This window comes from Seriola aureovittata, chromosome 22 (assembly GCF_021018895.1).
Source record: "Seriola aureovittata isolate HTS-2021-v1 ecotype China chromosome 22, ASM2101889v1, whole genome shotgun sequence".
Taxonomy (NCBI): Eukaryota; Metazoa; Chordata; class Actinopteri; order Carangiformes; family Carangidae; genus Seriola; species Seriola aureovittata.
In genome coordinates, this window is record NC_079385.1 from 7,081,086 (window position 1) to 7,099,275 (window position 18,190).

Genomic DNA, 18,190 nt, shown 5'->3' on the forward strand with positions numbered 1-18,190 from the left:
CTCTGAATTTACCCACAATTCACCACCAATCAAATAAATTTTGATTTTTCTTCGAGTTTTAGTGAGAAATGTAAATTTTCAAACCTGGCTGAAGATTTATTGTGTTTGTTAAACATGAATAAATCTGGCTCAGATTTTACATTTGTTTTGCTGCCACATTTTGCCTGTTTACAAATGTTTCCATTGCCAGATTCATTCTCTTCATTTCAGTAAGGCAGTAACAGCAGTGATGGATGTGGTCTGAGTAATCACTGCTGGCCCTCTGTGCCCAGGAAATTGAGTCAACATCTGGTTTTACAACTTCACAACACATATACCCAACTTCCGCTGACGTGCCCCCTCCCACCGTCCAAAACCCCTAACCAGTCATATATTAAGCTGACCAACAAGCCATGGATAGCTTTACACTGCTTTGTTGTTCCTTCCTCGTTTCCCTCATGCCTCTGACCTCTAACCTCGACCCCGCAATCTTTTCTGACCTCCACATAGCCATGAAAACCTCACAGAGGAGAAAACCTTGTAGAGAATCTCAGCTTCAAATTTTGTATAATTTCCAACCTTCTTGTTTTGCTCATCTTTACTTTTGAGCATCCTCTCTACACTGATCTTATTCCAACACATTAGTCCCTTTATCTCACTATAATGTGGTTTAAGAAACTTAAATTAGAGGCGTTGGAGGTAGAAAAAAGGGTTTTTACTTCCACTTTCAAGACGATCAAATTGCAGATTGTATATGTGCCTTGTTAAGTGCCTTGCTGACGGACACTACAGCAGTAATAAATGATAAATCTGAGCAGTTCCCAAGTACATCATAATTTCTCTGTGCAAAATCGTAAACAACCATAAAACTGTAACAATGGATTTCACGTTGTACTAAGCAGACATTCAAGTTTCATAGCGTAACCTCAGCTGAGTCTTGCACTCTTCTTCAAAGTGCTACCATCTCACCTTTGAACCCTTTTCTCCCCCCTCCTCTCTTGCCCTATAGGTACCCCAGACAGCCTGGCGGAGAAAGAGCGCCAGCTCATGGGCATGATTGGTCAGTTGAGCAGCCTCAGGGAGCAGCTCCTGGCGGCCCACGAGGAGCAGAAGAAGCTGGCTGCCTCGCAGATGGAGAAGCAGAGGCAACAGATGGAGCTGGCCAAGCAGCAGCAGGACCAGGTACGGGAGCACGCTGCATGGGAAGGGCTTCATTAGGAAATATATGCCTACGTTGCAAAACAAATCCATCCTAACAAGTCATTTGGTGTGTCGTATGGACATACAAATTCACATATACACCTCAACATCAGAAATGGTCTTCAGAAATCTTCACACACATTTTAGGCTTTACATTAGAACGTGGGCTCAAAGGTAAGAATGAAAAAAAACCCACAAATCACACTGAAGTTTTCTTTTCTCTACCTTCTCTTACACACACACACACACACACACACACACACGCACACGCGTGCGCACGCAATCTCTTACAGTGTTCATGCAGCCAGAGATGTGCGCCTTGGGCAGCTTGAACACAGGGACATTGCACAGCAATGAGCTGAGGGTATGTAGTGTTGGAGCGGATGTAGCTCAGACACACACTCCAAGCTCCCAGGCGAGAGTTTGCCAGGTATTTGCATAGAGAAGGGTTTTCCTCTTTGTTGTGCTTTTTTGCTTCTGGAAAGCTTGGGCTTACAAAGAGAACATCACACACACACTCACACGCACACATGCACAGTTGTAAGGACAAATCACCTGTGACAAACACAATGCCTTACAGTGCCATTGGCTGCATCCCGCACCAGTGCACACTGTATGAGAATGTAATGTATGTGGAGACTACTGTTTCCGTTCCACTCGATGGACCACTGAAGAGTTTTTGTGTAGACGTTAATCACATCTTATGAATCTAACTGATACTGTCATGTGCGAATTAAGAATGACAAAAAAAGAAACTGATTAGGACTAATGATTTGAAATTCCATCAAAATTACATATTGGCACTGGCTGTACTTAGATGGTACATTTTGATATGTCACATATTTTTTAAAGTTACAGAAATGACTCGACTCTCATGTATTTTTGTGTTCATCCAAACAGGGTTGAAAATATTTTATAAAGCCAAAGTTCTCAGAATTGTCTCAACCTATAGAAGTGCATGTAATCTTCAAATCAAAGAGAATAGTCACCTACACAAAAAGAAACCTATTTTAAAATATTTTTCCTCTGCTATATGAAAAGATGCCATCATTAAGTGTGTTGGTGTGACATTCTTGTTCATTTGGCGATGAGCTGGGTCCAGATGAGATGAGCTCTTTAATATTTCATACCAGGGCATCAACCCTCTGTCGTGCAACTGGGGCCTCAGAGACCTGCAGATGTGTCGCATCTCCCCCAGGCCCCGCACACACATACCCCAAACACACACCCCAAACACACACACAAACACACTCACACACACTCACACACACACACAATCACACACACACTCACACACACATGCTATATATACATTCCAATGTGTTGTGTGCTCTGTCCTCAGATTGCCCGGCAACAGCAGCAGCTTCTGCAGCAGCAACACAAAATCAACCTCCTGCAGCAGCAAATCCAGGTGAGGCCGGTGTGTGTGTGTGTGTGTGTGTGTGTGTGTGTGTGTTTGTGTGTGTGTGTGTGTGTGTGTGTGTGTGTGTGTGTGTGTGTTTGTGGGCTGCAACAATCACAGTTTTGTGATTGTGATTGTTACAGCTTTTCTTTGCTCAGCCATCAGCATTTCGGACCTAAATCAGCGTTGACTTATTATAGCCCCTCCTCCTCTAAAACACAAACACACACACATATACACAACCTGTGTAATCATTTAAAAGTGGTCACTCTTCTTGGAAAAATCAGAAGCAGGGCACTGGTAGGTTGCTATGTGCATTTTAAGTCTTTATTATATAAATCAAAGTTTACACATCAAACTGTCAGTGATGGACGCTTCATTCATGTTGATTCCTATTGTGTATGTGAGTGATTGTTAAGGTGTTTTACAGAATCCAGACCAGGCAACTCAGCCTGAAGAGAAGCCAATAAAGATTTAGAAAGAAGCTAAAATCGATTGATCTTTTCCATAGTTTCAAGTCAGAGCCAATAGAATTTAGTTCTTCATATTAACCCACGTTAAACATTCAGACCAACAAAAATCCTGAATTAAAAAAATGTTAGTTTGGGATTCCTGTTTCAGATACTGGTGAAATGATGAAATAGGTTACAGAAAGTCCAGTTTTTGTTTTATAATTGGGGCATTTTGTGGTGACGGTAGAGAGATGACAGAAAATGATGCCAAGTGACAATTCCTGGATGCAAATCAGGGACGCTGAGGTTCATGGTTGTCCCTCACCCCTAGCCCACCATGGTGAGGGGGAGTTATCAATTTATTTCATTCAGTTTAAACAGTAAGACAGTGCTCATGTTACAAATTAATTACCAGGAATGAACCATACCTGGCCCTGATTAGACTGGGTGTAATTTGTACCTGTGTATGAGGTCAAGTCTTGACCCATGACGACAAGAGGTTTTTGATCCACAGCAGTGGTACCATCACAGACGGTAGTGAACATTGGGCTGCATCTCAAACCACTAGCAGATAAGAATTTGAATTCTTCTCTTGAGTTAAGTCACATAGTTAACCCATATATTTGACTTCTTATCCTGCACAGATACAGAAAATAACTGAGAGAAAAAACAAATGAAGTTTGAGTGTTTTACTCGGCATAGAATTAGCTCTGTTTTTGGCTTCTGGGTCTGCACATATTTGGTGTAGTATCAGCTTGTTTTCCTCCCCTCAGAAGACGACGGATTATGTTTCACTCTGTTTTCACCAGGCAACGCTGGGAAATCAAAACTTAGTTGACTTCTTATTTGGAGCGTCCTTCTTGTGAACAAGATGTTCAACAAATCTAATTATGTAGATTGTACACAAACTTAAATGGCCTTAATATAGACATAACATCTACAAAGTAAATGAACTAAAATGTCCCTTTGAATGTGAATCTGCGTCTTTAGGTCCAGAGAAAATGGGTGGGTATATATGTAACACTTAAAAATGGAGGTATTGTCCTTTTGGGTGCTACACTGGAGCCTCTATGTTAGTCCAGGTGGCTTGGAACGAATAGCCCAGGCCTTTGTAAAGGCAGATGACACTGAGTTTTGAGCTGAGAAAGCCGGGCTTTGTGTCATAAAGAGACACCCTGTCCAAGAAGGAACACACACACAAACACACACACATATACACAACCTGTGTAATCATTTAAAAGTGGTCACTCTTCTTGGAAAAATCAGAAGCAGGGCACTGGTAGGTTGCTATGTGCATTTTAAGTCTTTATTATATAAATCAAAGTTTACACATCAAACTGTCAGTGATGGACGCTTCATTCATGTTGATTCCTATTGTGTATGTGAGTGATTGTTAAGGTGTTTTACAGAATCCAGACCAGGCAACTCAGCCTGAAGAGAAGCCAATAAAGATTTAGAAAGAAGCTAAAATCGATTGATCTTTTCCATAGTTTCAAGTCAGAGCCAATAGAATTTAGTTCTTCATATTAACCCACGTTAAACATTCAGACCAACAAAAATCCTGAATTAAAAAAATGTTAGTTTGGGATTCCTGTTTCAGATACTGGTGAAATGATGAAATAGGTTACAGAAAGTCCAGTTTTTGTTTTATAATTGGGGCATTTTGTGGTGACGGTAGAGAGATGACAGAAAATGATGCCAAGTGACAATTCCTGGATGCAAATCAGGGACGCTGAGGTTCATGGTTGTCCCTCACCCCTAGCCCACCATGGTGAGGGGGAGTTATCAATTTATTTCATTCAGTTTAAACAGTAAGACAGTGCTCATGTTACAAATTAATTACCAGGAATGAACCATACCTGGCCCTGATTAGACTGGGTGTAATTTGTACCTGTGTATGAGGTCAAGTCTTGACCCATGACGACAAGAGGTTTTTGATCCACAGCAGTGGTACCATCACAGACGGTAGTGAACATTGGGCTGCATCTCAAACCACTAGCAGATAAGAATTTGAATTCTTCTCTTGAGTTAAGTCACATAGTTAACCCATATATTTGACTTCTTATCCTGCACAGATACAGAAAATAACTGAGAGAAAAAACAAATGAAGTTTGAGTGTTTTACTCGGCATAGAATTAGCTCTGTTTTTGGCTTCTGGGTCTGCACATATTTGGTGTAGTATCAGCTTGTTTTCCTCCCCTCAGAAGACGACGGATTATGTTTCACTCTGTTTTCACCAGGCAACGCTGGGAAATCAAAACTTAGTTGACTTCTTATTTGGAGCGTCCTTCTTGTGAACAAGATGTTCAACAAATCTAATTATGTAGATTGTACACAAACTTAAATGGCCTTAATATAGACATAACATCTACAAAGTAAATGAACTAAAATGTCCCTTTGAATGTGAATCTGCGTCTTTAGGTCCAGAGAAAATGGGTGGGTATATATGTAACACTTAAAAATGGAGGTATTGTCCTTTTGGGTGCTACACTGGAGCCTCTATGTTAGTCCAGGTGGCTTGGAACGAATAGCCCAGGCCTTTGTAAAGGCAGATGACACTGAGTTTTGAGCTGAGAAAGCCGGGCTTTGTGTCATAAAGAGACACCCTGTCCAAGAAGGAACACACACACAAACACACACACATTCCCTTTCCCCCCGAGAGTTTAGCCATACACAGTTTGTGTGATAAGAGACCTTGTGATAGTGTGTGTGTGTGCGTCTGTGTGTGTGTGTGTGGGATGTGTGTCTAAGATTCTGTGCAAAGCAGCTGTGTTTATTTGCTTTGTGCGAGTAAAATTCTGAATTGTTCACGTTTTGTCCCTTTGACAAAAAAAAAAAGAGAGCACGTTTGTTTCTGAGGGTTCCTCTGTGCGTTCTCGAGCGTCCGTTTCTTCACCCGTGTGTATGTGCATGTGTGTTTGCCGCAGCTGTGTGTTTTAAGCTATAAACACGTCCGCTCATGATTCACTCCCTCACGACCCCGCCGAGACAAAGCTCTCTTTTCCCATGACTTTGCAACCTTTTCCCAAACAAGCGTCTCTCCATTGAACAGACCCAACAATAGTTTCTCACAAGCAGGGGCAGCTGTAGGCAGCCTCGTTAAGAGAGGGACACAATCAACAGGGGCTCATCACAGGAGCGCAAAACACACACACACACACACACACACACACACAAATTCACATATATCACACACATCAAAGTACGCACAAACACAGACAAACATACGAAATATACGCCTTGACTCGCTCGCACAAATATCGCGAGCAGAGAGTGCTGCACACTCGCCTGATGATCAAACACACACTCATCATCAAAGACTTGGTTGAGAAATACACTGCTTAATCATTCATGAAGAGATTGTCCGCACAATCCCACAATACAATGGCCTGCCAGAGAGAGGGCACCAGGTTCAGTATGTTGGGGTGTGTGTGTCTGTGTGTGTGTTTTTTGTCTGTATGATAAGCCCCTTGTGATTGCATTTCCCCCTAACGAGGCTGAGTTCAGCTGTCCCCTCAATGTGTGTGTGTGTGCGTGCGTGCGTGCGTGCGTGCGTGCGTTTGTGTCTGCGTGCGTCCTTGGCTTTGTTAGGCCCGAACCCCCAAAGGCCTGTGAAGAATGCTTTCAACCGTCCACTTGGAAGAGGTGATGAAATGAAATGAATAATCAAGCTCATGAAAAAGAGAGTGACACACATCCCTCATGAAAGGAGGACAAATTATTTATTGTCCTCGCGTCCGGTTTCCTATTTCTTCTCACCCTGAAACCCAAATCAAGCAAGCGATATGCATGTTAGCGTCCACCATTTAGGCCAACGGCACCCGCTGAATGTGGTGCAAGCCGGCAAACAAGCGAGTTCATTTACAGAGGCAGGCAACACTAGCTAATGACATACAGTATGAACAACACACACAGGCATGCACCAGTCATTAGTGTTCACAAGTCACTAATTGATTCTACCTGGAATTATCCATGAATTAGCATTAATTATGATCCATCCATTCCCCCCCCCCACCCTACCCACACACACACACATACACACACACACATTTACATGCAGCTACACCAACATTCACATTGTTTTACTTTTCAAGGGAGCTTTTATTGTGAAACACCAAAACACCTAATCCTAGCTTAACCCTTGATCTGTTCTGTATTCCAAGTCATGAATTTTAACTGAACTTTAACCCCTATCCTGACTAAGCCTCTAATCATAACCCATCATCCCTGAGCCTAAATTATCCTTAACCTCAACCCAACCAACCTAATCCAGATTTTAATCCTGAACCTAAACCTTAAACTGATCCCTCTGGTCAAGTAAACACCAAGAAAACTGACCCTCACTTCGCTGTACTTCTGAGGGACGTCTGACTGGCTCACAAAAATTTGAACGTGAGAATGTGTGTAAGAAAAGAACCAGACACACACAAACACACTCCTACCCCCTGCTAGGGGCCTTCTTGTTAAGCTCTAAGGGGTGAGCACATTTCCTCAAACTTCCCTTTGCTTTCCCTCTCGTCTTCTCTCATTCTAATTAAATGACTTGTCTCCGAGGCTCCCTCCAGTGTTGCCGGGGACGACTGTTGCTGCCGTGCAGGGAAGCGCGACAGGGATGAAAGGAGCTCACCTGCCGAGCGGCTCAGAGCTTACCTTGAGAACACGCACACATTTTCATAGAATAGCAGCAAGAAACACACACACACACACACACACACACACACAATGTATATTGAAACAGAGGGATGAGGGGACAAGAGTGTGTCCTGCCTAATGAATCAAAACGCAATCAACCAAAACACACACACACACACACACACACACATACTGTCAAGTGTGTCTAACTCTCCGTTGGAGGGAGTCAGCAAAGCAGACAGAAGAAGAAGAGAAAGTGAGAAAGAATCAGAGAATGAGTAAAGCCACCTGACGCTTCGGCTGGTAGAAGAGAGGCCAGACACGCTGGCGAGAGCAGCTAACAAGCTCTCTATTAAGGCTAACCTACACTGGTAACTCAATCACAAAGACACACACCTCTCAGAGTGTGACGCCTAATGCGTCACAAGCGCAGCCTCTGTCCGAGCGGAATATTTCTCATTCTGTGGAAAAGAAAGAGGAACACAAAAGCAAAAACTGACAGGCATGCTTTTCATTCATTTTCACATTCACTGTAGACTGCATACATGCACACACAACACACCAGCACCTCTGTACTCTGTGCATAGGAGCGGCTAACCCAATTGCCTGTGTAATTGTTTAATCATTCCCATTACACCGCAACCAGTGTAATTTGTTTTCCTTACACACTGTATGTGTCGATGTGCGCGCACAAACGCACGCACTCACAAACTGGACTGTGACCAACCAGCCATTCTCTCTGAGACCTACCTTCGCTCACATGCTCTCACACAAACATACCTGTGTGTATGTGTGTGTGTGTGTGTGTGTGTGTGTGTTTGCATCCAAGCCATTGTGGTGCCATTGTGTCATGAACCATGCCCCTACATTCACAGCAGGCTGGCCTCTAATAGCCCCTGTCCATAGAAACTTAATGGACTAATATTAAAAGCCAGCTACTGCTCTCTCTCTCTCTCTTTCTCTCCCTCTCTCCAAATTAATTATTGGTTCTATCGCTCACACGTCCCCTCTTCAGCAATAGGTCATCCAGGTCTTGCATTAATTGCCAGAGCATATGGTCGCCAACAGATTTTAGCTGTGGGACTCGCACTTTAGCGGGGGCTATTTTGCGCGCTCAGATGCGAGCCATATTGTGCGGCGCTGGCAGCTATTGTTCGGCGCATTAACTTCATAGAGCTAATTACTCCCCAATAATAACTTTACCTTGGAGTTTTTAGCGCGCCACGTGCCAACCAACCTGTTTCGCACCCCATATGTTAATTAGCGGCCACATCTTCATTATGCCGCAGCGGCGCTTTAAGTTCAAGCTGTGCCGCCTGGCGCGTGGTGAACGCAGGCTCGACTCGCTGCCAATTATCCAACTCTTGCTCCCCTCTCCGTCTCTCTTTCTCTCACTCTTTCTCCCTCTCTTGTTCATTCTGGTGTCTCTGCTGTTTATTTCCCAAGAAGTTCTCTCGCCAGGGTGAACTGTCGACTTCTCTCTTTCTTTCTGTCCTCTTTGCCCCTGTGAAAGTTCTCAAGAAAAAGTTTCACACTTTTGCTATATACATACAGTATATATATATATATATATATATATATATATATATATATATTCCATTCAGAGTATTTTTCTTTGTTTTGGATTCAGTTAACATTGATTAGAGGATTTTTCAGATGAATTCCAGTTTCGTTTGTTGCAGGTTTCTTTTGTGTTCATGGAGGAGGCGTATGCAGATAAAAAGTGGAGCCGCTTGTTCTCCACGTCGGTAGCCTACAGTAGTAGCAGTGTGATGTTTTGTCAGTGTGTGTTGTAGGTTTTCATGCTCGCTTTGGGCCTGATGTGAAAGGGAAGCTGAGGAGTGCGTTACTCCCCAAAGTGCCTGCTGTTTCAGAAGTGCCTTCTCCTTTATGTGGGATCTGGAGATTGTCTCATAGATGTGGCCTTGCTCTCCCTTTCCCTCTCTCCGTTTCCCTCGCCCTTACTTCCTCTCTTCCTTCTGTCAGTTCATTTCTTTGTCTCTGATTCTCATTCTCTGATTTGGGAAGAGCTCTCTCTCCCTCTCTTTTCTTCCCCTCTCCTTCAAAGTTTACATTACGATCATGAGGCTAACACACAGAGCTAATAATCCACTTTAAGGTATTGCATTATTGTACATCCAATATCAGGAGAAACATCAGATTAAGTCATTTTGTGGATGGTGACGGAATGTAAATAGAAAGAATGCACTGGGGGCCACGCCATATGACTGGCTAGTAGACAAACCCCCCTCCACCCCTCACCCCATCCACCCCTTTCACCCCTCCACACACACACACATAGTTCAGAGTTTTTTTTTTCTAGAGTCCCTTGTTTCTCCCTGTTACGCTCAACTTGCTCTGACCCATGTTTTCTGCCTCATATCTGTGTGTTTGTGTGTGTTGTACTTTAGAGGTCAGTGTGTGTGTGTGTATTTGTGTGTGTGTATGCCAGTGAGCGTGCTAGGATAGTGGTGCTGCTCATCAGCTCAGCAGCTGTTACACACATATCTAACTCAACTATTATAACAGCAACATATGGGAAGAAATGATTCCCCATGAACCATTCTCTCTCTCTCTCTCTCTTTCTCTCTCTCTCTCTCTCTCTCTCTCTCTCTCTCTCTCTCTCTGTGTATTCCAGCTTTTTCTTATCCTTTTGTGTTTTTTTCTTGTTATTTTGTTCCTTTTTTTCTCTCTTTTGCTTGATCTTCTTATTCCATTGTGGAGACTTGCGCGTATTGTGCAACAGTCCTGTAGGCTGATTAATGTCTTCCTATTGTGTGCAGGCTTTTTGTCATAAGATAGAAAGAAGCAGAGATAGAGAGGAGCGGATTCAGAGGCTATTAAGGATCTTCTATGATATTTTCATCTGCAAAGAAAGAAAAGCAAAGCCATGTGCACACACACAGACGTCGTAAATGTGTTTGCCAGGGTGTCTATGTACAGTATGTATATATCGCAGCTGCCACAGACTCTCCTCTCCTCTCCTGTCCTCTCCTGTCCTCTCCTCTCCTCTCCTCTCCTCCTCCCTACGGTACATTACAGTATTGCTAGCCAGCTCCACTCCAGCATATGTCCAATTAGGCCTGAAAGGCAAAGCGGAAATGTTCTGTCTGTGATTTGTCCCTGCGGGGGTCCTGTCCGAGCGTTGCGCTGGAGCGCCTCTCCCTTCTGATCGCACGGCGCAGGCGGCTCGGCGGTTTATGGTTAACCAAAATGGTGGAGTAATTATTGTTTTTGGTGTAAGGGGGAAACAGGAGCCGCTTGAAGAGAGCGCTATTCCCCTGCGCTGTGATAGTTTGATTACAGTGCTGCCGGCTGCCGCATGCCGACACACAGGAGCAGGAGGAGGGGGAGGAGGAGACACACACACACACACACACACTCACACAGAAACACACACGCATAGGTATTTACAGTACACGAACATTTAAACGCCCAGGGAAACATGAGTATACACACACAGGCAGGGAAAGCTGGGAGCGCTGCTAGCACTGAGCACCAGCAGCTCTCTCTCCTCTCTATTTACCTGTCTCAAGCACTAACTGCTTCAAGTGCCCATATCACTCAGATCCTTATGATTGGGCGGATATTTCCATCATTCCAGATGAATTTTCCACATCAAACAGCTTTTACCTGCCCATTGTCCTGTTCAGTCATCACCTCTCTGGCCTCCTGGCAAAATCCGAGACAAGAAGAAGTGAGAGAGGAGATGTTTTGCAAAGAGGGATCAAACTGTTTTCCAACCAGGAAAACAGGTCAGAGGCCTGAAGGACCCATCAGGGATTTGATTTAAAGAGGCGCTCCACTAATTCAACACATGCAGTTTAGTTTAGTCGTCATGAGGAGGATCAGTCAGCTTGTGACACCACGTGTATAAAGGCTTCTGTGGCTCTGGAGGAGATTTCTAAAGTCTGTGAAAACATCTCAGTTTGTTCTTCACATTCATAACAAAAAGCTTTTACTGCAAACTTTGGGTGTGAAGTTCATCGGGCAGGGAGGCGCCAATGAAAGACGCTATCAAGTGGCATTATGGGAAATGTCGAGTGCAGGCTTTTGAGGTTTAAAAGAGTTGCTTTTGATCTGAGTCAGAGGAGACACCAGTGAATATCAGATATTCACTAGTTTCTACTGCAGCACACAAGTGGAAAGAAAGAATTGTTATGAGTTTAAAGTTTAACTTAAAATATCCAGGACGTAAACTGATAAAACCATGCAAACAATGACAAAGCTTGAATTTGCTCACGTCACTGAAGCCAGCACAGGCGGAAACCCTATATTTTTGTCTAAAGTCAGTTTCCATACACTTGTTTTTAGGCATTTATTTTAAACTAATGCATAGCAGAACTCAAATTGACTGTGAAAAAATACCTGAACGTTGCAAGAAAAAGTTGTACTTATCTGACTAAGGTGTAAAAATCATTGTATTGATAAAGAGGAGAAGTGCAGAAGTGATGAAACGGACTTGTTAAATAAGTGATTACATTGCAGGACCTGCCTATTCTGCTCCTTCTTATTTTATTTCAGTACAGTGTAGGCGCAGCGTTTTTGTATTGTTGCCATGCCCAAAGACTCAAAAGCGAAGCTGGTGCCCAATGAAAACACCACATTGTGTCTCTGTACAAAAACAAGTTAATAAATGAAAAGAACATAAACAGCATAATGGTACCTATGGAGGTAAAGCATGACTGAGGCTCTATTGATTATGTGATTTCAGATTGTTGCTCAGTAGTTTATGGAAAAACATTGATATTTTTGTTCTGACTTTTCTTTTTTGGAAAATTGCAAAAATATGCACAGAATTTGGCTCCAGCTCCTTCCCTCTCTTCATGTTTGTGGTTTTCTTCATCATACCAGCATTACACCTCAGCTTTTACAGCTAGACAAGATCCCTTATTTTCCTCCTTCTCTCACCTTTTTCCACTCTCCCTCTCCTCCTCACTTCCTCTCTGCATCCCCTCCTATCTTTCCTCTCGAACTGTCAGTCAGTCCATCACACGCAAGTCTTTGTGTGTTGTTTTTGGCAGAACGCTGTTTAGTGCAACCATCTGTCTCCTACTTCTCTCTCTTTCTGTCTCTCTCTCTCTCTCTCTCTCTCTCTCTCTCTCTCCTGTCGTCCCTGCCAAAGCCACCCATCGGAGGAGCTTTTTTCTGCGTCTCCTTTTAAAATCCTGGAAACCTTGTGAAGTCATATGGCTCTCTGCCGACGAGCGCGCAGAAAGGGGTTGTGTCTGCGTCTGTGTGTGCATGTCAGTGTGTGTTTGGGTTGTTGGGGGAGTGGGGGGGGGGTGATGTGGAGAGACGGGACAGAACATCATCTTCCAAATAAAAGGAAAAGGCCAGCTGTTGTGAGAGTACAGTGAACTGTCCTAATGACTGGCTTTTTGTCTTCGAATCGAGAAGATGGAGTGTGAGTTTGTGTGCGTGTGTGTGTGTGAGAGTGACTTCATTAGTGTCTTTTCGTGTGTGTTCCATATGTATTCCAAGAATACACTGTATGTATATGGTATGGTTGTATGTATATACATTATACATACAACCAATTGTAATTTTATAGAAATTATTATGAATTAATTCAGATGTAACTTTTTACACATATTTTATAGCATTATTGAGAACATTTGTTTTCAGTGTATGTCTATGGATGTCAAAGAGATTCCAAAAGTGCTCATGTTTTCTTCTTCTTTCCCTCCCTTCCTCTTCTTCCTTCTCTTTCCCCACATCCCACCCCCTTCCTCCTCTCCCTCCCTCATTAGCAGGTCCAGGGCCAGCTCCCTCCGCTGATGATTCCTGTCTTTCCCCCAGACCAGAGGACTCTGGCAGCGGCTGCAGCCCAGCAAGGCTTCCTCATGCCCCCTGGCTTCAACTATAAGCCTGGCTGCAGTGAGTAACGTACACACACACACACACACACACACACACACACACACATACATTCATAAATAGGTGCAACTTACAGAGTCAAAGCAGTTTTTGTGTGTGATGTTTCAAATGTTTTTCTCCAAGCAAGGTAGAGTGTAACCATTTTTCCACACAAGGACTCGGATTGTTTCCCAAAAGACGAGCGCGCCCCTACAACAACAGCTCTCTCTTAATAGAAAAACCAGTCCAAATACACCCTTCCTGTTTACACTCTCAACCTCTTTCTCTTTATCTCTCGCTCCCTCTCTTGCTTAGTCTTTTTGGCTCCTTCTTTTTGTCTTGTCTATTTTTGATATATAAAAGCAACAAAATGCAGGCCTCCTGCAGGACATGGTTTTTTTTTTTCTTTTTTTTTTGTTTGTTTTTTTTTTCTTTTTCTTTTTTTTTCTTTTTTTTTTTTTGGCTATCACGCTCCGGCTGTGTGGCAATGTGTTGTTTACCATGATAGAGAGAGAGAGACAGAGACAGAGAGGGAGAGAGAGAAAGAAGGGTGGGTGCTTGCCAGGGGATGCTGGGAATAAATGCACAGTGGGGGGGTTAGCAGAGGGGGGAGAGGGAGGGTGGTAATATGACCTGCCCCAGGTTCTCCTCACATTAACACGGGACGCAGCCAGAACATGTTTCCAACACAGCCCACACACGCTAACACACATGCGCGCGCACACACACACACACACACGTATATATATATATATATATATATATATATATATATATATATATACACACAAACGTCCAGGCAGCCAGAGATCTGCTTTGTGATTTTGCAAACCAAAAAAACCAAAAAAAACTTAGACGCAGAAATGTGAGCGTGCACACAAATGCAAGCTCGTGCACATTCAGCCCCCCCCCCCCCCAAACTCCCTTAGAGTTTCACAGCTTCCCAAACAAGTCCATTCCATTTTAATTAGTGCCATCTTCACCCACGCCCACTGCCCACGTAAATACCCTGTCAAGTGGTGGGCTTGTCTTTTCACTGCCTCCGCCAACTCCAACCGGACTGGCACGCTGCGCCAGGCTGAGCCGCCCCTGAGAAAACTCTCTGGCAACTTTCAAAGTTGTTGTGAGTTGATGTAGTTTTGGTGCTGCAGCTCTAAATAGGACATGTGTAGCATTGTGCTCTGACATATTCTCACAGCGCTTCATAGCTTTGAAGTTATGAATAGATTTTATCCGTGCAGTATGGACTTCTGTGCACTGAGTGGCTGTCTTGTTTAAACACTTGTTGAACAGCAACACAATTTTTATGTAGTTCAGGCTTCTGACGCGACACATTACATCTTAAGATAACTGTAAAGCAAATGAAATGTGTTATTCCAAATATGGCCTGTGCAGTGCCAAGGTTTGTCAAATTGTTGAGTTCCTACTATATGTCAAACTCAAGAAAACACTGTATCCTATATTTCCCATAATGCAACTCAGATATCAGTCTCTGCCTGAAAAATCTGCACATCTTTCTAAGTCCACATCCCAAGTGCATAACAAGTACTTTCTTTTAAAAATGTAGAACCTCAAGCACATTCCTGCATAAACCCCGATGACATCATCAGGCTCATTTTCTTAAACTTGAGAAAACAAATTTAAAAAAACTTTGAAGATACTAATAATAAACTGAATGTTGTATGATCTGCCCTCTAAGTTATTTTGCAAATACAATATATAATTGTGCGTAAATTGACACTAGAGTAAAACTGATGACGTTGTAATTGGGTCGAGGGAAGCGATTTATCTCCCTCTGTCGTCTATTTGTCAGTGAGAAATTTCGGCCTCGTCCGTCAAGGTCGCTGTCCTCAAGCCAAGAGCAACATGTTTGCTTTCCTCCGTCCTTCTCCCTTTTGTTACAGCGACCCCCAGGAGGAGTATAAATATCCACCCAGCTCATGTTTGTTTAGGGAGCGCAGAGAAAAGACCCATCTCCTAGAATACACAGTCCTGAAATAATTCTTTAATCCCTCCTGCCTTCCCTCCCCCGCTGGAGAAAAGAATGTCTCAGCTTCACTTTTTTTTTTTTTTTAAGAACCAAAAAATATGGGAAAGTATGTCGGAAGGAAAGTCTGGCTTATGTGAAGCCCACACACACACATCTACATGGGCACACAGATGCACAATAGAAGGTCCTGATAGGGCCAAGAGGCGGACTGCTGCACTGGAAGTCCAGGTCAAAAATGTAAGGTCAAGCCCGATGAACATTCCCAAGTTTTCTCTATGAAGAATGAAGTTTCCACGATGTGATGCCCGTAGAAAAGCCTGACCTCCTCCATCTACTGGACTCCTGTTGATGGACATGTCCATATGCAAATCAAAGTGTCAACAGGCACATTTTATTCAGCATGACCATCATTAAAGTATCGTAGTCCTCCTCTCCTCTCCTCTCCTCTCCTCTCCTCTCCTCTCCTCTCCTCTCCTCTCCATCTATCTCCTCCTCCCCTCATCTCTGACCTTTCTCTCCCTCCTTTTTTCTCTCTCTCTGTCGGAGTAATTACAGCGCGGCCTATCTGCACCTGGTCACTAATAATCCGCTCTCGTCCTTTTCTCCCCTGCTTTCTCTGTCTCATTCTCCCTGCACTTCTGTCATCTCCCCTGCCCTGGTCGTCCATCTATCTCTTGATTTATCATTCCCGACAGGGGGGGGGGGTGTAGAGGTGGAGAGTAACTTGTGAAGAGAGAAAGATGACAACAAGAAGGACACGGGCAAGAGAAAGACTGAAAGCAGCCCTCTCCCAACAAAGCAGAAGAACAGACAGTTGAGAGGAAAAAAAAAGAGAGAGGAGAGAGCAGCAATCGTCAGTGGCGGCTCTTAATTACGGCGCTGGGGCCGGCTTTATCAGAATCCCCTCACCTCGCTGCTCTTTGTCAGGGGGTATTAAGGAGGAGGACACACAATCAGGCTTTTCATTAAGGCCCTACCGGCAGCGCACACAAAGGACAGCTTTAACAGCTGCAGAGAGGGACTCAGGTGGTGGGGGTGGGAGGGGAGCTGATGGGGTGAGGCGAGGGACGAAGGTGGGATGAGAGGGAGGAGAAAAACAACGCGATGACGGTTAAGTGAGGGGTGATGCACAGACAGAGAGAAAGGGAGCATGATGGAGAGGAGGGACATGAGCGAAAGGGGGCGAGAGAAGAAGAAGAAAAAGACGGAGATAAGAAAAGAGAGGAGGAGAAGGAAGAGAGGAGAAAGGGGGGGGCACTGATGTGTAAAAATGCACCAAAACCAATCACTGTTTTTGCCTTCATACTCACAAAATGGAGTGAAATACTTAAAAAAATGTGATCTTCTCTGGTTTTTTTCAGGTGACCCCTACCCTCTCCAGCTCATCCCCACAACGATGGCTGCTGCCGCTGCTGCCACACCGGGCCTGGGACCCCTGCAGCTCCAGGTAGGACTACAGTATTTATAGATCACCTCCTACAGGCAGATGTAGGAACCAAAAAAACACACAATAAATCACAACAACAACCAGAAGTCTTTAAATATCACAAACTGATCATTATAATTAAAATAGAAAAACACGCCGTTTTCCCATTCACATGGGTGGTCCCATCGGGAATAAATCCCCCTAACCCTGACAGTGTTCACACCACACACTGCTGCCCACTGAGCTATACAAGACCACAAACACGGCCACAGGGGGGGATGCACAGCTGTCACTTTCAGCCAAAGTGTGGAGAGAGAAGTGATCTCATGAAAACATGATCTTCATGATCAGAGCTCAAAAGTCACACAGTACTGACAAGTGTAACCCTAGCCTTTGGCTCTGTCCTGCAATAGGAAGTAAATGGGGTTGAAGCAGTTCTGTAGAGCTGCTGAAACGGGACAGAAATGTTCAGACTGACTGTCAGAGCTCATCTATGGGTGATGCAGAGGGGATTTCGTCTTCTTTTAGCGGCATCAAAACAAAATGGGATCCAACTGGTAATTGTGATCAGAAATATGTTTACATGTCTTATAAAGAAGAACATATTTCAGACTTTCCGAATTCCGAACTCTCAAGTAGAAAAGTAGTAAAGAAATTGTGGTCAATGTAATGCACCACTTATGTCAAGCAAGTGTCATGTCTCTACAACATAAGTTTTGATATTATACAGTAAAAATGTGAATGGAAACCAATGGGAAAACATATTCTTCAATATATAATCCTACCGTGTGCTTACAAAAATGTGGTCACCCCCCGTTGTCTTTAGTCTAAAGCCTGTGTGTAGACATATTTAGCTTAAACCTACCACAAACCACAAGTCAAAGCATCTCTAAGAGTCCCTAAGTTGTTTCATTAGGGATTGGCTAACCATATTACTTCAACACAACACAGAAGAAAAAAATAGGACAGGGTTCTACATTTTCAGCCACAAGCCACAAAGCAAGTCAGTGCTGCTGGGATGGTTTGTGGTCTGTTTCAAATGCAAACGTCTGCATGTGGTACAAAGTTAAAGAACATCCAGATGTCATATGACAAGATGAAGGAAACTCCAGCATAAAGTTTGTGACAAATGCTGTTGTCGTATTCAAATGAGGTAGGAAGGTATGTGACAATTTCGAGCCATCGAATGTAAAAGGCTCAGTCTTTATGTACATGCACTCATAGGTTTGATAAAGTGGTGTGCTGTGTGC

General features: G+C 43.6%; 1 protein-coding gene across 15 annotated transcripts in view; it reads left to right on the forward strand.

Moving 5' to 3' along the window:
- sox5 (SRY-box transcription factor 5) overlaps nucleotides 1-18,190 on the forward strand; it is a 235,884-nt gene that overhangs the window by 188,961 nt on the left and 28,733 nt on the right. For 12 of the 15 annotated variants that reach the window (XM_056367186.1, XM_056367189.1, XM_056367187.1 and 9 more), the window contains 4 exons: nucleotides 989-1,161; nucleotides 2,522-2,590; nucleotides 13,419-13,545; nucleotides 16,876-16,961. In XM_056367186.1, coding sequence (XP_056223161.1) covers nucleotides 989-1,161; nucleotides 2,522-2,590; nucleotides 13,419-13,545; nucleotides 16,876-16,961 — 455 coding nt within the window. The remainder of the gene's footprint in view (nucleotides 1-988; nucleotides 1,162-2,521; nucleotides 2,591-13,418; nucleotides 13,546-16,875; nucleotides 16,962-18,190) is intronic. The other 3 variants (XM_056367185.1, XM_056367198.1, XM_056367194.1) reach the window with 1 other exon arrangement.